The 26,689-nt window shown below is 40.7% G+C and overlaps 1 protein-coding gene and 1 pseudogene across 2 annotated transcripts in view; one reads left to right on the top strand and one right to left on the bottom strand.

Moving 5' to 3' along the window:
- The window catches only part of SBF2 (SET binding factor 2), a 415,224-nt gene extending 388,535 nt beyond the window's left edge, over window positions 1–26,689 (bottom strand). The window contains exon 1 of the mRNA XM_082682393.1: window positions 26,466–26,689. Within this exon, the coding sequence (XP_082538519.1) occupies window positions 26,466–26,520 (55 nt within the window). The 5' untranslated portion in view covers window positions 26,521–26,689. The remainder of the gene's footprint in view (window positions 1–26,465) is intronic.
- On the top strand, window positions 11,959–12,617 carry LOC309840614 (protein S100-A6 pseudogene; annotated as a pseudogene). Its single transcript has one exon. The product of its transcript is annotated as a protein S100-A6 pseudogene (transcript).

The raw sequence follows: 26,689 nt of genomic DNA on the forward strand, positions 1-26,689 counted from the left end.
GGATACAAAATAACACACACACAAATTTTTTTTTTTTAAGAGAAGGAGGGGAGGGACACCTAAGTGGCTCAGTTGGTTAAGCATCTGCCTTCAGCTTGAGCCATGATCCTAGAGTCCTGGGATCAAGTCCCATATCAGGCTCCTTGCTCAGTTGGGAGCCTGCTTCTCCCTCTGCCTGCCATTCCCCTTGCTTGCATTCTTTCTCTCTGAGGAAGGCAGGCTGGCAAGCAGGCAGGCAGACAGACAGAGAGGGAGGGGCAGGGTGGGGTAGAAGCAGACAAAGAGAGTAGGAATCCCAAGCAAGCTCCACACCCAGCACAGGGCTCAATCTCAACACCCTGAGTTTACAATCCCTGCCAAAGTCAAGAGTTGGATGCCTAACCAAGTAAGCCATCCAGGCACCCTAACTTTACTACAGTTTTACATCTATATATACTACAAAGTGATCACCACCAAAAATCTAATTACCAACCACCACCACAAAACTGACCTCTTCATCTATTTTGTGCACCTCCCAACTCCCTCAGTCTATTCTCTAGTAACCATCAGTCTATTCTCTGTATCTAGGAGGTTCTATATTGCTTTGTTTGTCCATTCTGTTTTCTAAGATTCTACATACTAATGAGATCATATTATGTTTGTCTTTCTCTATCTAACTTAATTCATTTAGGTTCATCCATTTTGTCACAATGGCAAGATTTCCCTTTTTATGGCTGAATAATATTCCATTCTATGTACTCCACATTTTCTTTATCCATTCATCCACTGATAGACACTTAGGTTGTTTCCACATCTTGGCTACTGTAGATAAGGCTGCAATGAACACTGGGGTGCATTTGTCTTTCTGAATTAGTGTTTTCATATTCCTTAAATAGCCAGAAGTGTAATAGGTGAATTATATGGTAGACTGTTCTTAATTTTCTGAGGAATTTCCATACTGTTTCCCACCAACAGTGTACAAAGCTTCCCTTTTTTCCATATCCTCTCAAGCACTTCTTTCTTTCTTTCTTTTTAAGGATTTTATTTATTTATTTGACAGAGAGAGAGACACAGCAAGAGAGGGAAAACAGGCAAGAGTGTGTGTACATTCTTGGTTCCCTTGTTATAAATCAATTATGTGTGAGTTTCATTTCTGGGCTCTCAGTTCTGTTCCAATAATCTACATGTCTATTTACAATGCCAATACCATACTGTTTGATTACTACAGCTTTGTAGCAGAGTTTGAAATCAAGGAATGTGATACATCTGGTTTTGTTCTTTCTCAAGACTGTGTTGGCTATTTGGCATCTTTTATGGTTCTGTACAAATTTTAGAATTATTTGTTCTAGTTCTGTGAAAAATGCCACTGAAATATTGATAAAAAGTCATTGAGGGGCCCCTGGGTGGCTCAGTCAGTTAAGTCTCTATCTTCGACTCAGGTCATGATCCTGGGGTCCTGGGATCAAGCCCTGGGATCAAACCTCCCCACCCTGATGGGGGCCTGCTTCTCCCTCTCCCTCTGCCTGCTGCTCCCCCTGCTTATGTGCTGGATCACGCGCGTGCTCTCTCTCTCTCTGTCCAATAAATAAAATCTTTTTTAAAAATTGTACTGAATCTATAGATGGTTTTAGGTAGTATGGACAGTTTTAACAATATTAACTCTGAGTACAAAATATCTTTCCATTTATTTGTGTCTTCATTTTCTTTCATGAATGTATTACAGCTTACAGTGTACAGGTGTTTTAACCTCCTTGGTTAAATTTATTCCTAGGTATTTTATTCTTTTTGATGCAATTGTAAATGGGACTGCTTTCTTATTTTTTCCTTTCTGATAGTTCATTAGTGTATGGAAATGCAATAAACTTCTGTATATTGATTTTGCATCCTGCAACTTTACTAAATTCATTTATTAGTTCTAACAGATTTCTGACAGAGACTTTAGGATTTTCTATGAATAGTATCATGTTATCTACAAATACTGAAAGTTTTACCCCTTACTTTCTCATTTCAATGTCTTTTATTTCTTTTGTTTGCCTTATTGCTGTGTCTAGGGCTTCTAATATTATGCTGAATAAGAGTGGCATCCTTAAAAAAAAAAAAAAAAAAAAAAAAGTGGCATCCTTGTCTTGTTCCTGATCTTAGAGGAAAAGCTTTCAGCTTTGTTTTGTTTTCTAATATAAGCTCTACTCCCAACATGGGGCTTTAACTCCCAACCCCAAGATCAAGAGTCACATGCTCTACCAACTGAGCCAGACAGACACCCCAAGGTTTCACCATTGAGCATGTTAGCTCTGGGTTTGTCATATACGGCCTTCAGTATACTGAAGTACAATTTCTCTATACCCACTTTGTTGAGAGTTTTTATCATAAACGGATGTTGAGTTTTGTCAAATGCTTTTTTTTTTTTGCACCTATTGATGTATCATTTTTAGCTTTAATTTTGTTAAACTATATTGACGATATTAAAAAGAAGAATATGACATATCAAATGGAAAATTTATCCTGGCTGAAATTAAAATATCTGGAACACATTCAACATATTAAAAAATCCTCATGGGAAAAGTAAGGGAATACTTGAACATCTATTATCCCTAAAAACCAAGGAAGTATTTAACATTCAAAAATAATACAACTCAACCACTACTTCAGAAAAATTACCCAATTAAGTCTTAAACAACAACCTGATAACTACCCCAAAATTCATGATTTATAAAGTTAATATTAAAAAATAACACTGTAAGATAATTCAAGATGTTTATATGACTGTGCTTCCACCTTAGGTAAAGTCTACTATGGGACATTAGGAAATAGCAGAAAGCTTGGAGACTTTAACAATTAACATAGTTAAATTCAAAGATGGTTCTACAGCCATACTAACCTCTTCATGGCTCCAGGGTACTTATAATGAGAAAGGAATAGCCAGCAGCCATGATCTTCCCCCCTACTCCCATCAATAATTTATATAGTGACTCAGTCTTCCTCATCTCTAACCCTAATAATCAAAGTACTTCAGGAAAACTAAGCTTATCAGGAAAAAAAAATGAGAATAAATGATTTTTTTTATTTTCTTTTAAAGATTTTATTTATTTATTTGACAGAGAGAGAGATCACAAGTAGGCAGAGAGGCAGGCGGGGGGAGGGGGGGAGCAGGCTCCCCACTGAGCAGAGAGCCTGATATGGAGCTCCAACCCAGGACCCCGAGACCATGACCCAAGCTGAAGGCAGAGGCTTGACTCACTGAGCCATCCAAGTGCCCCAAGAATAAATGATTTAGTGTTTAAAGATCTGATCTTTATACTAGGAGTTCTCATTTTAGGGAAAGTATCTGTTGCGGGGGGTGGGGGGAGGAAAAGGATGGCATCCTGGCTACCATCTGACATAAGTAAATTGTTCATTCAAAATGCACTTCACAAATATTTAATAGGGTGTTTTTTATGTGCCAGGTATTTTACTAGGGACCAGGAATTTTTAAAAAGAAAGGAAGGAGGGGTGCCTGGGTGGCTCAGTGGGTTAAGCTGCTGCCTTCGGCTCAGGTCATGATCTCAGGATTCTGGGATCCCCGAGTCCCGCATCGGGATCTCTGCTCAGCAGGGAGCCTACTTCCCTCTCTCTCTCTCTCTGCCTGCCTCTCTGTCTACTGTGAACTCTCTCTGTCAAATAAATAAATAAAATCTTTAAAAAAAAAAAAAAAAAAGGAAGGAAGGAAGGAAGGAAGAAAAAGAAAAATGAGTAGGATATAGTTCCTTTCTAGAAGAGCATTATAGTCAAGTACAAAAGTCAGCAAAATAATCAGCACAAAAAGCATCTTTTTTTTTAAGATTTTATTTATTTATTTGACAGAGAGAGACACAGCAAGAGAGGGAACACAAGCAGGGGGAGGGGGAGAGGGAGAAGTAGGCTTCTGGCTGAGCAGGGAGCGGATGCAGGGCTCCTTCCCAGGACCCTGGGATCATGACCTAAGCAGACGCTTAACAATGGAGCCACGCAGGCACCCCAAGTATCTGTTTTTTAAATGTTAAACTACCCGTATCCCAGGACAATTAATATGAGAAGATCCAGGGAACTCAATAAAAACCATATCCAACTGAAATTTTGTGAAATGCGCCTAAATATTACGTACATCTAGGTAAAACACATCAATATAAAAATAACAAATGCCACTTTAAGGTACTTTTTCTGCTAGGCAGAAGACCCTATTTATGAGTTCATTTAATCTTCAACAATCTTAGGAAGCAGAGACTACCATTACTATTATTGTTACCGTTATTTCATCTCTAATTTCTCAAATTGTGTCCTCTTCTATTTTGTACTTTTTCAGTGAGGATATGCATGAGGTAATGTAACTGGCTGGTCACACCTGAGCATAAATTCTCGAGTCAGACAACCTGAGTTTGAATTTTTTAACCACCTACTGAAGTGTGACTATACAAATCAATTTATCTTCTGTAAGCCTGGGATAGTGGTAACTAGGATGTCTCAGTCAATGACAAAGCACTGAGGCCTTAGAGGACCAGGAGATGCCAATCATTGGTAGAGAGTATGGCCCTGTCATGCAGGACACCATGACTGCAGGATACAGGTAAAGCAGATTTCAGATGTCCTCTGCCAATGACACTTCAAATACCATAAGGCATCCTAGGTATGAATTTGAAGCCAAACTACTGAAAAATTAAACACAGTGACACGACCATCTTATTGAAGAAAAAAAATTACTCTTGTTTTATCTCCAGGATTTTAAGTCTTCTTTAACATATGAAAATCCCTTTAGAAACTTCCTTTATCTCTACCCTACCCCTATAAACAATTTAAAAGTATATAATCAATCTCTCCTCGTAATCACAGTTTGGCAATTTTTGCCCATGGGTCTTGTGTCCCGTGCTATAATAAAAGCACCTTTTGCACCCCCCAAAAAAAAAAAATAAAAATTACTCTGGTAGCCGTATGGAACTAGACAGAGAAGAATTTAACCAAAAAAAAAGAAATAAGTATATTCCTATAGCAGATCACTAGCTGCCTCCTAATAGCTACAATGATAATGGTGGTGGTGGTGATGGTGGCGGTTGACAGAAGCCCCAGTTTTAAGTAGGGATACGGATCACATTTCTCAGTATCCTGTCAGCTAACTTTCAACCAAACAAGGTGATGTGGGCCTAAAGGGAAGGAGTCATCCCTCTTCTCCACTTCGTCCATCCTCTTACTCAGCACACAGATGTGACAGGGTTAAGATGTTAAATATAAAGCTGGAAGCAGCCTATACAAACCCAAAACAGTCTAGACCCAGGACTTTACGTGAAAGAGAAATAAATTTCCATATTGGGGTTTTTTTATTGTTTTAAGATTTTTTTATTTGACAGAGAGAGAGAGAGAGAGAGAGAGCTGAGAGCAGGAACACAAGCAGGGGGAGTGGCAGAAGGAGAAATAGGCTTCCTGCCTACAAAAAGCCCAATGCCAGCTTGATCCCAGGACTCTGGGATCATGACCTGAGCCGAAGATGGACACTTAATGACTGAGCAACCCAGGAGTCCCAAATTTCTATATTGTTGAGAACATTTATGTTAGATCTCTACTAAAGGCAATCAAATGTCTATCAAAACAGAGCCCTCTTTATAGCAATGGAAAAGGACCCGAACCATGGCAGTGACAGTAGAAACAGAAAGAAAAAGAGGAATGTGAGAAAAACTTAAGAAAAATAAAATACTTTTAAGTGAAAATGAAGGAGAAAAGGAAAAATGTGGCAAGCTTCTGATATGAATGAATGACCAAGGTGAAAAGGTTTGGAAGAGCAAAGGATATTTACTCAGCAATGCTGAATTTCCAACTCCTCTAAGACTTAGGTGGATGTTTTTTTTTCTGTAGGCAGTTCCACGTCCTAGTCCCCACCTACATACCCTTGCTAGTATCCTCTTGATGTCTGAAGGCTGTCCAAAAATCCTAATGATTACAAATTTAGTAGGTTTCATACTGATAAGGATGTGAGCCTTTTTTTTTTTTTTTTTAGATTTTATTTATTTATTTGAGAGAGAGAGAGAGTGAGAGAAGGTACAGGGGGAGGAGCAGAGGGAGAAACACACTCCCCGGATGAGCAGGGAACCCAACATGGGGCTCAATCAATCCCAGGACCTTTGGATCATGAGTTGAGCCAAAAGCAGATGCTTAACCAACTAAGCCACCCAGATGCCAAAGATGTGAGTCTTTTAAGTAATTTTTCCATTTCTCTGCTAGTGAGACTGATCAAGCATAACAAAATTACAAATTCCTCAAGAACAAGGCCAACATCTACACCCCAACCCGACCACTCACTCAATAGACATTTGACTGACTGGCTTAAAGGAAGCCATTTGACAATTCACTTATGAAAGTCTGCTGATCTTTCTCTGAAGGTGAAGGGTCTAATTTTTTTTCTAAATGCTCTACTCCTATTAATAGAACCTGTAAAAGAGGGTGCCTGAGTGGCTCAGCGGGTTAAGTGTCTGTCTTTGGCTCAGGTCATGATCCCAGAGTCCTGCAATCAAGACTTGCATTGGGCTATCTGCTCAGTGGAGAGTGTGGTTCTCCCTCTCCACCTCCCTGTGTGCTCTTTCTCATAATTCTTGAAGAAAAAAAAAAAAAGAAAGAAAGAAAGGAAAAAAAAGGAAGAACCTGTAAAAAAGAACTTTCAGTATCTGGCTTGTTTTTTGCTGTAGCATGATGCCTGGCCCATAAAAGCCTCAAATAAACAAATAACTAAACAGTATATTTACCTGAGAATTCCCCAACTTCAACAGGGGACTGCACACAATGTAAGAACATGAGCCATGGACTTTAAAAACAAACAAACAAACAAACAAACAAACCAGGATTCAGAACCTGATGCCACCAGTCCCAGCTACATAACCCTGAACAAATTACTTAAGGTCTCCAAGTCTCAGTAACTTCACCTATCTTATGTATTTGTTGAGAGAAATTAATGATAAATAAAGTTTGGCATATGGTATTTGATAAATGACAGCCATGTTAATGGAAACTATCTATCCCATCCTTCAATTTAAAAAGGCCAGATAATGTTATCATATAATCTCCTGAACTATATTGTGGTAACTTTATGAAATGCTACAGTGTTTTCAAATATCCTTCATGCTTCTACAACCATATTTCTCAAACACACAATCTGAACAATAGCAGTGAAAGAAAATTTGGGGGACAAAGAAGAGTAATACAGTTAACTTGCGTTTTTAAAAGCCTTCAGTTTTTCACCAATCTAAATCAATCTTTAGGGACGCCTGGGTGGCTCAGTTGGTTAAGCAGCTGCCTTCGGCTCAGGTCATGATCCCAGCGTCCTGGGATCGAGTCCCACATCGGGCTCCTTGCTCAGCAGGGAGTCTGCTTCTCCCTCTGCCTCTGTCTGCCATTCTGTCTGCCTGTGTTCGCTCTCTCTCCCTCTCTCTCTGACAAATAAATAAAAAAATCTTAAAAAAAAAAAATCAATCTTTATTGTTGTTCCCTCTCAATTTGTTCCTCCTTTAAAAAAAAAATGAGTTTTGGGGCGCCTGGGTGGCTCAGTGGGTTAAAGCCTCTGCCTTTGGCTCAGATCATGATCTCAGGGTCCTGGGATCGAGCCCCACATCAGGCTCTCTGCTCATCGGGGAGCCTGCTTCCTCCTCTCTCTCCCTACCTCTCTGCCTACTTGTGATCTCTGTCAAATAAATAAATAAACTCTTTTTTTAAAAAATGAGTTTTGTTAATCTAGTCCTGTGTGGATCCTGATTTACGCAGGCTACAATTATTTGGTAAAATATCTGTCTCAAAAGAAAAACAAGTAGCATTCTCTTCAAATTCCATTCAACCGCGTGGGACAATTATAAAGCATTTGTAAAATTCACTCCAGTCCCAACTGCTACTTTCCATTGCAAATTAATGTTCATACTATTATTTTCCAAGCTTGTTCTGACACTTGATTTCTTTCTCTAAATGTAGCTGGACTTAGCTTAAGCTGGAAAAAACGAAGCACATATTTTTACCTACAAGCAGATGTCAATAAGTATAAACAGATTTTTTTCACTTAAAAACTTGCCTCGGGGTGCCTGGGTGGCTCAGTGGATTAAGCCTCTGCCTTTGGCTCAAGTCGTGATCCCAGGGTCCCAGAGCCCCACATTGGACTCTCTGCTCAGCAGAGAGCCTGCTTCCTCCTCTCTCTCTTCCTGCCTCTCCGCCTACTTGTGATCTCTGTCTGTCGAATAAATAAATAAAATCTTGAGCGCCTGGGTGGCTCAGTGCGTTAAAGCCTCTGCCTTCGGCTCAGGTCATGATCCCAGGGTACTGGGATCGAGCTCCGAGTCAGGCTCTCTGCTCAGCGGGGAGCCTGCTTCCTCCTCTCTCTCTCTCTGCCTGCCTCTCAGCCTGCTTGTGATCTCTGCCTGTCAAATAAATAAATAAGATCTTAAAAATAAATAAATAAATAAAATCTTTAAAAAAACTTGCCTCAAAACTAGTTATTTTCTTTTTTAAAAAAAGATTTTATTTATTTATTTGACAGAGATCACAAGTAGGCAGAGGCAGGTGGGTCGGTGGGGAGGGGGCAGGCTCCAAGCTGAGCAGAGAGCCACATGAAGGGCTCAATCCCAGGACCCTGAGATCATAACCTGAGCCTAAGGCAAAGGCTTAATCCACTGAGCCACCCAGGAACCCCAAAACTAGTTATTTCCTTAAAAAAAAAAAAAAAAAAAAAAACAACTATTTTCTCTTAACCAAAATCTTCAATTTCAAGTTTTCAAGCCTATATTTTAAATAAAGTGAATTGATAGCATATTGGCTTAAAGGAGAAAATAAATTGAGATGTCAAGTTCCAAGTTCCCAAACACATTGTTTTTTCAAATCATAGTGCTGACCTTGTAAATTAATAAAATATACAAAGAGCTACAAACAATGGATCAAGGGAAAAGAAGTAATCTACTTCTGACGGTCTTATCAATGGAAAATGGGAAGATACAAATTCTTACTCCTAACTCAGTCTATTAGGGAAATCACTAAAAAGAAAGTTCTATAAATCTATCTATTTGATAAATGCCAACTAAATAATTAGTCACCTCTGATTAGGTAAAGTAGTCTGCTAAAACAACGTAACTATCTGGGGCACCTAGGTGGCTCAGTGGGTTAAGCCGCTGCCTTCGGCTCAGGTCATGATCTCAGGGTCCTGGGATCGAGTCCCGCATCGGGCTCTCTGCTCAGCAGGGAGCCTGCTTCCTCCTCTCTCTCTCTCTCTGCCTGCTTGTGATCTCTCTCTGTCAAATAAATAAATAAAAATCTTTAAAAAAAAAAAAAAGTACACCTATTTTAAAAAAATCTCTAAAAAGAAAAAACAAAACAATATAAGTATCTTTGCTGAAAGGATTTTTTCTCCAGTTTCAAAAATTTGTCTATTCAAAGAATATTGGGATTTATTTGGGCCATGCCCTCAAGGAACTCTCAGTCTAGATAAATCAGACAAATACAAAAGGGAAGAGCATATAATTTTCAGAACTCAAATTACTGGTTTTAAATATGTTTGGGACATATAAAGGCCTAGGACATATAAAGGCCAAAGACAAGTAGCAATCTCTAACTTTCAGAGACATAATTTGAGTTAGGCATATATCTGATATCTCTGCTCCAGTTCCTTAGCATTTTCACCCACATGAAGCTATTCAGTTTACTCTGTTGCTGCTTAAGCCATAAATCTTATTAAGCGATTGTTTTTCTAATTAAAATCCCTCTGAAGAAAATGGAAGTATGAAGTAACACAGTCTTTCTGGAAGAGAACTGAGCAATATACCTCACAACTATTTTTTTTTTTTTTTAATGTTCTTTTGGCATTCAAGAATGGCTGGAACCAGAAATTTGAGTGATGTTTCCAAGCTGTCTCTCTCTCTCATGCTTTGGCTATCTCTGACTTTATTCAATATTCAGCCAGACTCTCTAAACACAGTAGAAAAAATACACACCAGAAACCCCAACTAAGTCACAATCTCCAACCTTAGTCACCCTTGTAGAAAGAGAATGTCTTGTTCCTTCCAAAAGAAAAGATCCAGAGATGGCTCTTATTAGCCCAGTTTAAAATAGGGGGTGGGAGTAACTAGGACTAGCATTTTCCCTGGGACTAAAAGAAAGAGAAGACATGCCTCCCAAAGAAAAGGATGTTGGAGAAAAAATTAGCACATGTCCATATAAATAAACATATCCTTTGATCCAGCAATCCCACTTCTAGAAATTAAAACTTGCACTATTATTGTGTTACAATTTTTATTATTTTTTATTTTATTTTATTTAAAATCAATTAACATGGGGCACCTGGGTGGCTCAGTTGGTTAAGCAACTGCCTTCAGCTCAGGTCTCGATCCCAGGGTCCTAGGATTGAATCCCATGTCGGGCTCCCTGCCCAGTGGGGAGCCTGCTTCCCCCCCACTGCCTGCCTCTCTGCTTACTTGTGCTCTTTCTCCCTCTGTCAAATAAATTAAACCTTTTTAAAAATTATAATAAGATAAAATAAATTAACATGGTGTATTACTAGTTTCAGAGACAGTTCAATGATTTATCAATTGCATATACCACCCAGTGCTCATTACATCAAATGCCCTCCTTAATGCCAGTCACTCATTTACCCCACCACCCTCACTTTCCCTTCAGCAACCCTCAGTTTATTTCCTATACTTAAGAGTCTCTTATAATTTGTCTCCCTCTCTGATTTCATTTTATTTTATTTTCCCCTCCCTTCCTCTATTTCATCTGTCCCATGTCTCCAAAGCCATAAGAGACCTAGGAATAAACCTAACCAAACAGGCAAAGGATCTGTACTCAGAAAACTACAGAACACTCATTTAGAAAAATTGAGGAAGACACAAAGAAATAGAAAAACGTTCCATGCTCATGGATTAGAAGAACAAATATTGTTCAAATGTCTATGCTCCCTATAGCAATCCACACATTCAATGCAATCCCTATCAAAATGCCATCAACTTTTTTCACAGCTGGAACAAATAATCCTAAAATTGGTATGGATCCAGAAAAGGCTTTGAATAGTCAAAGGAATGTTGAAAAAGAAAACCAGGGGCGCCTGGGTGGCTCAGTGGGTTAAGCTGCTGCCTTCGGCTCAGGTCATGATCTCAGGGTCCTGGGATAGAGTCCCGCATCGGGCTCTCTGCTCAGCAGGGAGCCTGCTTCCTCCTCTCTCTCTGCCTGCCTCTCTGCCTACTTGTAATCTCTCTCTGTCGAATAAATAAATAAAAAAAAAAAAAGAAAAGAAAAGAAAACCAAAACCGGTGCTCAAAATTCTGATGCATCTACAATTTTCTCATATGTCTGTTATCCATCTGTACGTCTTCTTTGGAGAAGTGCCTATACATGCCTTCTGTCATTGATTGATTGAATTATTTGTTCTTTGGGTGTTGAATTTGGTAAGTTTTTTTTACAAATTTTGGATACTACTAACCTTTTGCCTAATATGTCATTTGCAAATTTCTTCTCCCATCCTGTCGGTTGTCTTTTGGTTTTGTTGACTGTTGCTTCCTTTGTTGTGCAAAAATTTTTCATCTTGATGAAGTTCCAATAGTTCATTTTTGCCTTTGTTCCCCTTGCCTTCGGAGATGTGTCTAGCAAGAAGTTGCTATAGCTGAGGTCAAAGAGGTTGCTGCCTGTGTTCTCTAGGATTTTGATGGATTTCTTTCTCCCATTTAGGTCTTTCATCCATTTTTAGTCCATTTTTGTGTTTGATGTAAGGAAATAATCTACTTACATTCTTCTGCATGTGGCTGTCCAAGTTTCCCAACACCATTGTTGTAGAGACTGTCTTTTTTCCATTGGATATTCTTTCCTGCTCTGTTGAAGATTTCTTGACCATAGCGTTCAGGGTCTATCTACCTCTGGGTTCTCTGTTCTTTTTTTTTTTTTTTTTTTTTACCCCTCCCCGGGACCCCGCTGGCCGCGGCAGGTCCTTCCGGCGGCCGGAGCCCCCGACCCAGGCCCCTGGGTTCTCTGTTCTGTCCCTTGATCTACTTGTCTGTGTTTGTGCCAGTACTATATTGTGTTGACGATTACAACTTTGGTTTCTTGTTTTTTGGTTTTTTAAGATTTTATTTAGGGGCACCTGGATGGCTCAGTTGTTACACATATGCTTTCAGCTCAGGTTACAATCCCGGGGTCCTGGGATCAAGCCCCATATCAGGCTCCCTGCTCCGCAGGAAGCCTGCTTCTCCCTCTCCCACTCTCCCTGCTTGTGTTCCCTCTCTTGCTGTGTAGCACCCCAATGTTCTCCTAGCTGCCTGTTGAGCCCAGCACCCAGCCACGGCTTGTTGCTGGATCAAGCCATTGACCTCCTTGTGGCCATCTTCCACAAGTACTCAGGCAGTGAAGGGACAAGAACACTCTGACCAAGAAGGAGCCAAAGGAGCTACTCCAGAAAGAGCTCACCACTGGCCAGAAGCTGCAGAATGTGGACACTGCAAAGGTGATAAAGGACCTGGACCAGAACAAGGACCAACTGGTAAACTTCCAAGAATATGTCACCTTCCTGGGAGCCGTTCTGTTAATCTACAATGATAACCTGAAAAATCAGGAAGGCAGAGATACACTCTGTCAGGCCTAACTAAAATCCAGTGGTGGGTAACTGTACAAAAAAATTTTTTTATTAAAAAAAAAGTGAGGGCGCCTGGGTGGCTCAGTGGGTTAAGCCTCTGCCTTCAGCTCAGGTCATGATCTCAGGGTCCTGGGATCGAGCCCCACATCAGGCTCTCTGCTTGGCAGGGAGCCTGCTTCCTCTCCTCTCTCTGCTTGCCTCTCTGCCTACTTGTGATCTCTCTCTGTGAAATAAATAAATAAAATCTTAAAAAAAAGTGATAGGAGAGCTTTTAGAAAACATTATTTCAGTTTAACTGTACAAATTAAACCAGTCCAAGATTTAGATGTTTGGGGATTTGAACTACTGTTTTTTAAAAACTGCTTCAACAAACATTCATGCTTACTGAGTAATAAAAATGGTATCATTATTTGTTCAGATTAAAATCAAACAGGAAAGATTACAAAGCATTAATTAAATATGAACACATAGTTCTACAAAACTTATTTTTCTTTTAAAGGTAACAGAAAATGTGACGCTTGTTTAGCTGCACTTTGAGTTGTGGGTGAATGTTATGACCATGTTTCTAGGTAACATCAAAGTTTTGTCAATGCTGAGAACATGGGTGGAAAACAGGTACAAATACAAAGATGCCTTCTTCCCACAGTTCTGTATACGCTATATTATTCTTTTCCTATGCTGAATTCTAATACAGCAGACCAGCTGGTGCTGTAGTTTAAGGCCTGTGGTTAAAGAATGAAATGTCTCCTAAAACACAGTCCTGACATAATCATCTAGAAGAGACAGATCCTTGGACAGGAAACTAGAACCAGGAGAGTGTACCTTAAACAGATCTGACAGAAATAGACTATTTGACCCCCATCTAAGGTCTAGACCTAAGGAAACATATATTTTTTTAATATTTTATTTATTTATTTGAGAGGTAGAGAGAGACAATGAAAGAGAGCATAAGAGTAGAGAGGTCAGTGGGAGAAGCAGACTTCCTGCTGAGCAGGGAACCCAATATGGGACTCAATCCCAGGACCCTGGGATCATGACCCGAACCGAAGGCAGTTGCTTAACCAACTGAGCCAACCAGGTGCCCCTTAAGGAAACATATTAAAAGAAAAAACAACCTCTATTAACTGATGGCAGGCCAGAAACCAGCTAGGACAGTATCTCTTTTGGAGACCAAACAGAATTAAACTATACCTTGCAGACCAGAAGACCGACTTGAAAGTTACTCTCTGACTTCATTATTACTGTTTTGTTTGTAGCCTTTAGGAAACTCTCATTTCAGAGGTGTCTGGCTGAGCAAACAAAAATGACTATATGGAGAGGTCCAGAATGTTAAGAAAAAGTGATATTCCACAAGAACACTAAAGAAACAACCATGTGGTAGCTTTCCTTCCATTGCCAATCTTAGAGGACTGGAGTTTATTGTATTACAAGAAATATATATACAAATAAAATGGAATATACTCAGCCATAAAAAAGGAATGAGATCCTGACATTTGCAACAACATGGATGGACGTAGAGGGTATAAAGGTAAAGTAAGTCAATCAGAGAAAGACGAATATGATTTCACTCATATGTAGAATTTAAGAAACAAATGAAAAAAGAAAAAAAGGGACACCTGGGTGGCTCAGTTGGTTGGACAACTGCCTTCGGCTCAGGTCATGATCCCGGAGTCCCAGGATGGAGTCCCGCATCGGGCTCCCAGCTCCATGGGGAGTCTGCTTCTCCCTCTGACCTTCTCCTCGCTCATGCTCTCTCTCACATAAATAAATAAGATCTTTAATAAAAAAAAAAAAAAAGAGAGAGAGAGAGAGAGACAAAGAGACTTCTAAATGAAAAGAACAAAGCGGTAGTTGCCACTTGGAAGGGGCACAGACTGCTGACCAGGAAGATTAAGAGTACACTTACCATGATAAGCACTAAGGTACAGAATTGCTCAATCATTATACTGTACATCTGAAACTGATATGACACTGTTGGTTAATTGTACTTCAGTAAGAAAATAGTACATGAAAAAGAACTAGAAAAAAATTTTATATGGTAATTCTATGTTTATTTTTTTTACCTTTTTAAAAAAATTTTTTTTTAAAGATTTTATTCATTTATTTGACAGAGAGAAATCACAAGTAGATGGAGAGGCAGACAGAGAGAGAGAGAGAGGGAAGCAGGCTCCCTGCTGAGCAGAGAGCCCGATGCGGGACTCGATCCCAGGACCCTGAGATCATGACCTGAGCCGAAGGCAGCAGCCTAAACCACTGAGCCACCCAGGCGCCCTTTAAAATTATTTTTATTAACATATAATATATTATTAGCCCCAGGGGTACAGGTCTGTGAATCATCAGGCTTACACACTTCACAGCACTCACCATATCACATACCCTCCCCAATGTCCACAACCCAACCACCCTCTCCATACCCCTCTCCCCGCAGCAACCCTCAGTTTTTTTGTGAGATTAAGTCTCTTATGGTTTGTCTCCTCCCAATCCCATCTTGTTTCACTTTTTCCTTCCCTAACCCCCAAACCTCTGTCTCTCAAATTCGTTGTATCAGGGAGGTCATATGATAATTGTCTTTCTCTGATTGACTTATTTCACTCAGCATAATTCCCTCTAGAATTGGAAAACTTCTATACAAATACCTAGAATAAAATTAACTGTAACAAGTCTGAAGAGACAGGTACTACGGTCAAGATTCAGCACCCTTCTATAATGTTTAAAATATTTATAATAAGTATGTATTACTGCAGTAAATCAAATATAAAACAATTTAGCAACAGAGAAGTAAGTAAAAGCATGAAAGTGCTGAGTATTAGAACCATGACAGTATGAGTTAAAACCCGAGTAGAAAAATAGATGAGGAGAGTTTCTAATCATCTCGACAAAAGAATTGAAGAGCCAGGGGTGCCTGGGTGGCTCTGTGGGTTAAGGCCTCTGCCTTCGGCTTGGGTCATGATCCCAGAGTTCTGGGATGGAGCCCCACATCGGGCTCTCTGCTCGTCAGGGAGCCTGTTTCCTCCCCTCTCTGCCTGCCTCTCTGCCTACTTGTGGTCTCTGTCTGTCAAATAAATAAATAAAATCTTAAAAAAAAAAAAAAAAAAAAAAATTGAAGAGCCAAACAGAAAAAGATCAATCAGAAACTGACTCTGTTTCTCAGTCAGAAATAGGTCTCCAAGTAGGAAAAGTCCAGATGAGTAAAACAAGATGGACAAATTACAAAGGAGACCTGACCATCTAAAGGTGAGGCAGAGAGCAGAGTGATGCTGTCATAAATCAAGAAAGTCTAGAGACACCAGAACCTGGAAGACACAAGGAAGGATTCTTCCCTAGAGTCTTCAGAGGGAGCACTGTCTTCCCAGCACCTTGATTTCAGACTTACAGTCTCCAGAACTGTGAAAGAGTAAGTGTTGTTTTAAGCCACCAAATTTGCAAGATGTGTTATGGCAGCCTTAGGAAACTCATAATGCTGGAGATATAAACTGTAGCTATTATAGGGGTGCCTGGGTGGCTCGGTGGGTTAAAGCCTCTGCCTTTGGCTCAAGTCATGATCCTAGGGTCCTGGGATTGAGCCCTGCATCAGGGGCTCTGCTTGGCAGGGAGCCTGCTCCCTCCTTTCTCTCTGCCTGCCTCTGCCTACTTGTGATCTCTGTCTGTCAAATAAATAAATAAAATCTTTGAAAAATAAATAAATGAACTGTAACTATTACAGTTAAATGTTGTTAAAACATTTATTTTTTTTTTAAAGATTTTATTTATTTATTTGACAGAGAGAGATCACAAGTAGATGGAGAGGCAGGCAGAGAGAGAGGGGAGCAGGCTCCCTGCTGAGCAGAGAGCCCAATGCGGGACTCGATCCCAGAACTCCGAGATCATGACCTGAGCCGAAGGCAGTGGCTTACCCCAGGCGCCCCATTTATTTTTTTAAAGATTTCACTTATTTATTTGACAGAGAGAGAGAGAGCAGGAACACAAGCAGGGGACTGGGAGAAAGAAAGCAGGCCTCCTGCAGAATAGGGACCCCAACGTGGGGCTCGATCCCAGGACCCTAGGACCATGACCTGAGCCAAAGGGAGATGCTTCAGGACTGAGCCACCCAGATGCCCCTTGTTAAAATATTTTAAAAAGTGAAGATTACTTCTCTGATATTTCCTATAAAAGTGTCAAGGCTCCCTTAAAATACAAGTATTTACTTTCTTAATCTTTTTGTTCCTAATTCCAAAATAATCAATTGCCTGTAAAACCATACACATAACATTTTTTTTTTAATCTAGCCTATCTGAAATTCATCTAAACTTAGGTAGTAGTTGTATGAAATATTTACATAGGCAAAATTACTTTTTCATTCTTTTTTTTTTTTTTTCAGTAAATAATATAAAAAAAAAACAAAAACAAAACACCTCTAGGGGTGCCTGGTGGCTCAGATGGTTAAGTGTCTGCCTTTCGCTCAGGTCATAATCTCAAGATCCTGGGATCAAGCCCCATGTCAGGCTCCCAGCTCAGCAGGGAGTCTGCTTCTCCCTCTCCCTCTGCCTCTTCCCCTGCTTGTGGTCTCTCTCTCTCTCTCTCTGATTTTACGAAATGCAAAGATCTTGATTAACTCCACATGTCCGTGATCTCTCTGCTACACCTGACACTGAAAAATGTTCCTTCACTTTCTATGACTCTGGACTTCCAACACAGAAAACTCTAATTTATAGTAGTTTAACCATATAAGGTTATAATCTTTCATGTAAAACAAACAAACAAACAAACAAACAACCCTCAGGATGCCTGGGTGGCTCAGTCGGTTAAGGATCTGCCTTCAGCTCAGGTCATGATCCCAGGATCTGGAATGGAGCTCCACCTCGGACTCCTTGCTCAACGGGAAGCCTACTTCTCCCTCTCCCTCTACCTGTGCTCTCTATCTCTAATAAATGAATAAAATCTTTTAAAAAATTTCAGAAGGCAGTTATGACAATCCCACTACATATCATTAAAGCCCAGGTTCTTTCTAGGGTATGGGCCCTCCTCTACACGGCCAAGATGCCTACTGGAGCTCCAGTCTTTATATCAGCAGGCCAGTCTCAGGAAGGAGAAAAACTAGGAAGGTATACCCTTTAAGGCTATTTTTGGGATATTGAGCTCATTTCCACTTATATCAAACTGGCCAGAACTTATTCACATTTATATTTCTTAGAAACATGAAAATGTGAGCAGGAAAAACAACGGTGGGGAAACAAAAAGAAACAAAACTTGAAATCTGTCCCTGCATGGCCACATGACCAACCAGAAATCTGAGGTTCTATCACCCTCCAAATGTCTCTCCCAAACTTTACAATCCTCCTGCTATGGCTCCTTTTACTTTCAAACTTCCTTGCAATAGATTACCCAAAACTCAGTCTTTGGTCCTCTATTCTTCCACTCTACACCAACTTTCTGTGGGCATTCACGGTGTCACAGCTCTATCCTAATGACTCTCAAGTCTGTGTCCAGCCCCTACCTGTCCCCTTTTCTGAAGTCTCCATTTGGATGGCTATAAAGTAAAACCCCATCATCTTCCAAGCCCACAAAGACAAATAAAAAATGTCAAGAGAGGGGCAACTGGGTGGCTCAGCGGGTTAAAGCCTCTGCCTTCAGCTCAGGTCACAGTCCCAGAGTCCTGGGATCAAGCCGCATTGGGTTCTCTGCTCAGCGGGGAGCCTGCTTCCTCCTCTCTCTCTGCCTGCCTCTCTAGGCGCCTACTTGCGATCTCTGTCTGTCAAATGAATAAATAAAATCTTAAAAAAAGAAAGAAAGAAATGTCAAGGGAAAAAGATTTTCAATCTATTTAAGTCATGGTATCACAAATATCCCAGACTTTCATGTTCAGAATTTTGATATCATCTCTGACTCCTCTTTCCACTTCCCACAAGCCATGGGAGGCAGGTCATCGTGAGCTTCTAAAAAGATAATAAATTAGATTCTGTGAAGCTTATACAACCTATGACTTAGGATGCAATTTCTCAAAATGGCTATGGCCCCGCCCACAATTCTACTGTAATGTTCTAAAGTCACTATCCTTATTTTCAAGTCCATAAGCCTATTTGCCATAGACTGTGTCCCCCCCAAAATTCATATATTGAAACCTAACCTCCAGTGTCCTAGCATTTGGAGGTAGAGCCAAAATGATAGTATCTGGAGGTGATTAGGTCACACAAGCTCTGCCTTCATGAGTAAGATTAGTGCCCTTATAAAATAGGCCCCAGAGACTTCCCTTGCAACCTCCACCATGTGAGGATATGATAGGGAGAATGCTATCACTGAGCCAGGAAGCCAGTCCTCACAAGACCCTGAATCAGCCTGGGCCTTGATCTTGGACTTCACAGCCTCCAGAACTGTAAGAAATACATGTTTGTTGTTTAAACTACTCAGTTTATGGCAGTTTGTTATAGCAACACAAATGGACTAAGACACTATTGTTAGTCCTCATTATACATGACATCTTGAGACCTTTGACATTCATCATTTCCTCCTCCTCAAAATTCTCTACACCCAAGGTTTCCATATCGCATTATCCCACTTCTCTTGCAATACCTCTGACAATTCCTGACTATTACTGCTCTATCTACCCCTTAAATATTGAGTTTTCTCTGGGTTCAATTCTTAGGCCACTCCTCTTTTTCTTCTATACACATTCTTCAAAAATCTCATTTTTTTCTTTATATCCGACAACCACTTGGATATTGGTAATTGCCAAATTAAATCTCTAGTTTTCACTTCTCTTATCTCCTGACCCAGAACTTTTCATAATCTTACCTGAACCCACTCTATCAAATTTCACTTCAATTCCCATTTTTTTAAAAGATTTTATTTATTTATTTGTCAGAGAGAGAGCGAGCAAGAGCGAGCATAGGCAGACAGAGTGGAAGGCAGAGTCAGAGGGAGAAGCAAGCTCCCTGCAGAGCAAAGAGCCCAATGTGGGACTCGATCCCAGGACGCTGGGATCATGACCTGAGCTGAAGGCAGCTGCTTAACCAACTGAGCCACCCAGGCATCCCACTTCAATTCCCATTTACACTACATTTCTCTCCATTCCTAGAACAAGACATTCACACATTTACATGTTTTTCTCTCTGCCTTTAATCTCCTTTACTATCCTTTCCACATGGCAGAGCTTATTCGTCCTATAAAACTTGGCTTAAACACCACCTCTCATAAGAAGCTTTATCTTTCTCTCAGTAAAGTGGATCCATATCATTATTTCAAGACCGTCCCCATTAATAACTAAGGTAGGGATAGCATCTTACACTTATTCTTTGTTTTTGTTCTAGGACTTAGCACAATGCCTGGAAAAGCAATAAATACTTGTCAAGTCAATGAATCCCAAATGGTGCTTGACAGCTGGCAACAACCAACCAAGAAATCCCAACCACTGTACTTCAGTACAGAATGGGGAAGGGGAAGACACCCAGGCTGACTATGAATTACAATGGTTTAATAATAACCAATTATCGATCTTTAAAATATCTCAAACTATATTTCAAATATTGTGCAAAAGTTTATCTCTTAGCTTAACTCACTCATACTCCCTAAATAAAACTAATGAAATATATAAGAAGTACTTCAAACCTCTCTCTAGTATACTTAAGTGGGTTGATATGAAAGAATACAAGAATGTCAAATGATTAAGATACTTGACTCCAGGTTAAATACAATATAGATAAATGGATTTAATTCTAAATGTATTAATGGACAGCAAAAATAAACGAAAAGAGTGGTGCCTGGCTGGTTCAATCAGTAGAACACAAAATTCTTGATCTCAGGGTCATGAGTTCAAGCTCCGCATTTGCTAGAGTCTAGTTTTTAAAAAATAAAAATTAAAAAAGACATTTAAGTTAAAAAAAAAAGTAAAAGAAAAAGAAAAAAGTAAAACCATATAAAGGATTTAACCCATGTGGTCATTATCAATTTTTCTTGGGCAAATCACAGTAAAAGTAAAAGAAAGTAAGAACAAAAAGAAAAATAAAGATAGGAATGCCTGAGTAGCTCAGCTGGTTAAGCATCTGCCTTTGGCTCTGGTCATGATCCCAGGGTCCTGGGATTAAGTCCCACATCAGGCTCCCTGCTCAGCATGGAGCCTGCTTCTCCCTCTGGCTGCCACTCCCCCTGCCTGTAGTCTTTCTCTCTCTCTCTGACAAATAAACAAACAACAAAACAAAACAAACCTTTAAAAAAGGTAAAGAAAAATAAAAATCATTGGAGTTGGGGGTCATGGTGCACGTGGGTGGCTCAGCTGGTTAAGCATCTGCCCTCAGCTCAGGTCATGGAATCAAGCCCCTGCATCAGGGAGCATGCTTCTCTCTCTCCCTCCTCCCGCTCATGCTCTCTCACTCTTTCTCAAATAAATAAATAAAATCTTAAAAAAAGAGAGAGAGAGAGAGAGTTCCACCAAATAACTTCACCTCTTAGAAACAAATGATAGGGGTACCTGGGTGGCTCAGTAGGTTAAGCGGTTGCCTTTGGGCTCGAGTCATGGTTCCAGGGTCCTGGGATGGGGCCCTAAATCAGGCTCCCTCCTCAGCAGAGAGCCTGCTTCTCCCTCTCCCTCTGCCTGCTGCTCTGGCTACTTGTGTTCTCTCTTCATCTCTCTAATAAAAAAAAATCTATAAAATTTAAAAAAAAAGAAACAAATGATATTTCCTAACTTCCTAAGTACTGTGCATAGTCTTTTGCAAAGTCAGTAAAATAAAGTCTTAATTTCAAATTATCAAAATCAAACTGTCATAAAATAGTGTTTGGGGTTTCTTTTTAAAATTTTATTTATTTGACAGAAAGAGACACAGTGAGATAGGGAACACAAGCAGGGGGAAAGGGAGAAGGAGGCTTCCCGCTGATCAGGGAGCCCATGTGGGGCCCGATCCCAGGACCCTGGGATCATGACCTGAGCTGAAGGCAGATGCTTACAACTGAGTTACCCAGGCTCCCAAAATCAGTGGTTTTGAAGGTATGTTCTCCTCAGCATGACAGTATATTATAAGAATACAAAACTGTACATACATTAAATACCCAATAACAAATGATAAAGTTAAATTAATATACCCCTAAGATGTAATAATTCAGCCACTGAAGATGATGTGGAATTTCCCTGGAATTTTACAGAATAACCTTTCCTTATGTCATCAACATTTAGGGGAAAAGTAAGAATACTACTAATATCTTTTTATCTTAAAGCTTTATCTTTTTTTTAAAATATTTATTTATATGACACTGATAGAGAGAGAGATCACAAGCAGGCAAAGAGGCAGGCAATGGGAGAAGGGGAGTCAGGAGTACTGACTCCCTGCTGAGCAGAGAGTCCAATGCAGGGCTCAGTCATAAGACCCTGAGACCATGACCTGAGCCTAAGGCAGAGGCTTAATCCACTGAACCACCCAGGAGCCCCTTATAGCTTTATCTTATAGCTTTTCTATTTTACTTATTTTAAGTAGGTTCCACACCCAACATGGGGCTTGAACTCATGACTCTGATATCAAGTCACATGCCCTACCCACTGAGCCCACCAGGTGCCCCTCTTACAACTTTTTTTTTTTTTTTTTTTTGAGATCACTGTGAAAACTAACATAGAAATGCCATTTCTCTTTACCCAGTTTCTCCCAAAAGCAGTATCTTGTAAAATCATACTACATAATCAACATCAAGATATTGACTTAATACAATCTACTTCCTTATTCAGAGCCCCCCAGTTTTACTTTATTTATTCACATTTGTTGTGTGTATTTACTTCTATGCAATTTATCACAAATGAAGGCTCATGTATCTGCCACCTAGTAAAGATACAAAATAGTTCTATCACCACAAAAATCCCTCTTGTTACCCTTTCATAACCACACTCCTTCCTTATAGCTTTTTATATTTTCAGCCATTGTGTATTCATTCAAACATCTTTATTAAATAACTACTATATGCCAAGCACTCTTCTTTGTATACACTTCAAATAGCATGGATTATTTTTTCCAGTTCGTAAATGCAATTTTTCAAAAAAAAAAAAAACAAGGTTTGTAGATATATGGAAAAATTCAACTGAGAAGTATACTAATGGAAAAGACATTTTAGGAACAAATATAGACTGCATTGATTGAATAATTCCAGGAATAATGTGGTAATAAGCACACAAAATTTCAGTATATTATCATAATCTGATTAGCTTTAGAGAGATTTGGGTAATAAAATCATACTAACTTCCAAAGAAAGAAATCTTTATAATAAATATTTACAGGATCAATTGGGTTTATTCTTTCTTCATTTACAATTCAAAGAACACAAATTTAGCGGATTTTCTTCCAATAAGTTTTTACAGCAAGCTTTACATAAAAAGGACAACTCAAAGGATACAATTCAAGATATAAAAGTATTCAAATGTCTAAAAAGTTATCCCAAATTAAAACACCTGTTCTTTGGGACACCTGAGTGGCTCAGTGGGTTAAAGGCTCTGCCTTTGGCTCTGGTCATGATCTCAGGGTCCTGGGATCGAGCCCCGAATCAGGCTCTCTGCTCAGCAGGGAGCCTGCTTCCCCCTCTCTCTGCCTGCCTCTGCCTACTTCTGATCTCTCTCTGTCAAATATATAAAATCTTTAAAAAAAAAAAAAAAAAGAAAGAAAGAAAGAAAGAAACAACCAACTTAAAAAAAATGTGCTCTTCAAAAGACATTTTTTTTAAAGATTTTATTTATTTATTTGACAGACAGAGATCATAAGTAGGCAGAGAGGCAGGCAGAGAAAGGGAGAAGCAGGCTCCCCGCTGAGCAGAGAGCCCAATGCAGGACTCAGTCCCAGGATCCTGAGACTATGACCCGAGCCGAAGGCAGAGGCTTAACCACTGAGCCACACAGGTGCCCCCAAAAGACATTGTTAAGAAGATGAAAAGGCTGGGACACCTGGGTGGCTCAGTGGGTTAAAGTCTCTGCCTTCGGCTCAGGTCATGATCGCAGGGTCCTGGTATCAAGCCCGGCATCCACATCCCGCTCCCTGCTCAGCGGGAAGCCTGCTTCTCCTTTTCCCACTGCCCCTGCTTGTGTTCCCTATCTCACTGTGTCTCTCTCTGTTAAATAAATAAATAAAATCTTTAAAATATATATATACATAGTAATAGAATATAATCCACTGAAAAATATTCATACAGATAGGGATACAGGAATACATTAAAAGTTAGATGAGGAGGGGTGCCTGGGTGGCTCAGTGGGTTAAAGCCCGTGCCTTCAGCTCAGGTCATGATCCCAGGGTCCTGGGATCGAACCCCATATCCCATATCCAGCTCTGCTCAGCAGGGAGCCTGCTTCCTCCTGTCTCTCTGCCTGCCTCTCTGGCTACTTGTGATCTCTATCAAATAAATAAAATATTTTTTTTAAAAAGCTCTTAAAAGTTAGATGAGGAACAACATATTTACATAGTTTCAAAGTACTCCACACAAAACTATATATTAACAATTACATATTAACTTTTTAGTGAGGAAGCCCAGCAGGCATTGCTTATATCAAGTAAGTAACCAACGTAAAAAATCACCAGTAATGGGATAAACTGAAAATGTGTACCACCTGATAGACTGCAATGAGCATCACTTTTGTGATTTTTCTACCCAAGTATATAACCTGCATGTATCTAATAAGAGAACAGATAATCCCAAATTGAGGGGCATTCTACAAAATAACTGCCCTGTAATCTTCATAAATGTCAAGGTTATGAAAGTCAAGAGAAGATGGAAGAACTGTTCCAGAATGAAGACGAAAGAGATATAATAAGTAAAAGCAACATATAATTCTGAATGGGATCTTTTTGCCAGTAGAAAGATTAATGGCAAAATCAACAAAGCTTGAACCAGTCTGAAAACTAAATGGAGTACTGTATCAGTACAAATTTTCTGATTCTGATAACTGCATTGTGATTATACAGGAGAATATTCTTGTTTGTAAAAAAAAAAAAAATGCACACTAAAGCATTCTGTGGTGATAGGGCATTAGGTCAGCAGCTTCCTCTCAAATGGTTCAAAGAAAAAGTTCTTTGTACCTTACTTGCAAGTTTTCTTCAAGTACGTGATTGTTTCAGGTTTTTGGTTGTTGTTTTTTTTTTAAGATTTTATTTATTTATTTGACAGAGAGAGATCACAAGTAGGCAGAGAAGCAGGCTCCCCGCTGAGCAGAGAGCCCAATGTGGGGCTCCATCCTAGGACTCCGAGACCATGACCGAGAGACCATGACCGAGAGACCATGACTGGAGCCAAAGGCAGAGGCTTAACCCAGGGAGCCACCCAGACACCCCTGATTGTTTCAGTTTAAAGTGAGGCAAAAAAACAATGTTGATAAAAATGAAATAGTATTAAAAATAAACTGTGATTCGGGGCACCCGGGTGGCTCAGTGGGTTAAGCCTCTGCCTTCGGCTCGGGTCATGATCTCAGGGTCCTGGGATCGAGCCCCGCATCGGGCTCTCTGCTCAGTAGGGAGCCTGCTTCCCCCTCTCTCTCCGCCTGCCTCTCTGCCTACTCATGATCTCTGTCTGTCAAATAAATAAATAAAATCTTTAAAAAAAAAAATTAAAAAAAAATAAACTGTGATTCTTCATATTGTTAATCTTGGTTAGACACCAGACTATGCAAAATTACTAGGAAATCAAATGTTGGAGCCAGAGGACACTTTAAATACAGCCCAACCCCTTCTCTTAACAATTGACCTCAATCAGGTTGTGAATAGTGAAAGCTTTAAAAATATAAAACCCCACTAAAGGAAGTTATTAGAAGAGTAATAGTGAAAGGGGCAGTTGACCAAGAGTGGGTAGAACAATGACATTCTGCCACTACAAATGGCTGTAACTATCAGCAAAGCACTATCTCAGCATCTCCTCCAAAAGATGAAGGGCCTTGTCTGCCGCTATCTAAAATTCCTTGCAAAGGTGCAACTGGAAATACCCTGAAATAGCTGTGCTTCCCAGTTCAGTTTATTACATTACGCTTAGCTATACAGTAATACAATGAAATGCAAATACAAAATAAACGTGCATGAACCCTGAACTTTAAGTTGCACAAGTCCATCATGAAACTGAAATACAAAAAGCATTTGCCAAATTGCTCCTTATGAAGAAAGTTTTGTGATGAATCATAAAAATAATTAAAACACACATTAAACACTGCATGTCAACTACACTAAAAAAAAAAAAAGAAGAAACTTTTTAATCCAAAAAAATTTTTAAGCCGCAAATCAACGTGAAGCAAGACTTTCAGCGGTTGGCAAAAGATAGTGTCCAGACACTCTGAAATGACCGTCATATCTGTCCTGAAAGAACAGGAAGCATTTCCTAGAAATGTTTAAAAGTGCAAGGATCCTCTCCCCCTCCCCGGTACCACGCGTTCACTGGCGCGGTGACTAGACAGGCCCCCAACGACGCAGGGGTAAAAGGAGCACTGGACTCTCTCAGCATTTCCTTTTGGAGAGGACAGCCCCCTGCGTCACTCGTTACTCACTCAGGATGCAGGGCAGAAGTTTATCCCCGACGAACTTAACACAGTTGGCTCCCGCCCTCCCAACCCCGCAGTCCTGCCCAATCTCGCCAGCACCAGGGCGCTGCCCCTGGTACCCCGCCTCCTCCAGCGCGAGGATCGCGACACGCAGACTAGCCTCGGGCTCGCCCGGCTGGGCCTCCCTGAGCCCCCTCGTACGCGGCCTCCTCTCCCTATTCTCCCCTCCCCCCCCCCCCCGTGCCGGTCCCTCACGCCCACCGCGAGGCTCAGCGCCGCCAAGAAGGCCGGACAGCCACCCGCAGCTCCGCCGTTGCCCGGCCCGGCCCTCCCCGCCTCCCGACTGCGACGCCCTGCCCCGCAGAGCCCACAGGATAGCAGCCAGGAGGTGGGGGTTAGGGGGGACGGGGGCGGGGAGGCCTGGGGGCGGCGCCCGCCCCACACCCTTACCTGGCTTCTCGTGGTCGTAGCCTACTACGATGAAGTAGTCAGCCAGCCGAGCCATGGCCGCCGCCGCCGCGCCGGAGAAGCAGGTGCCCGTAGCCGCCCTCGCCGCCGCCGCCCACCGGGCCCGGGAGGGCTCAGCATTTTCCCTGCAGCGGCAGTAGCGGCAGCGGCGGCACTTCAGCCATGTTTGACAACCGAGGCGCGGTCTGCGCCTGCGCCGCGCGGAG

Source organism: Mustela nivalis (genome assembly GCF_964662115.1).
Source record: "Mustela nivalis genome assembly, chromosome: 9".
Classification (NCBI taxonomy): Eukaryota; Metazoa; Chordata; class Mammalia; order Carnivora; family Mustelidae; genus Mustela; species Mustela nivalis.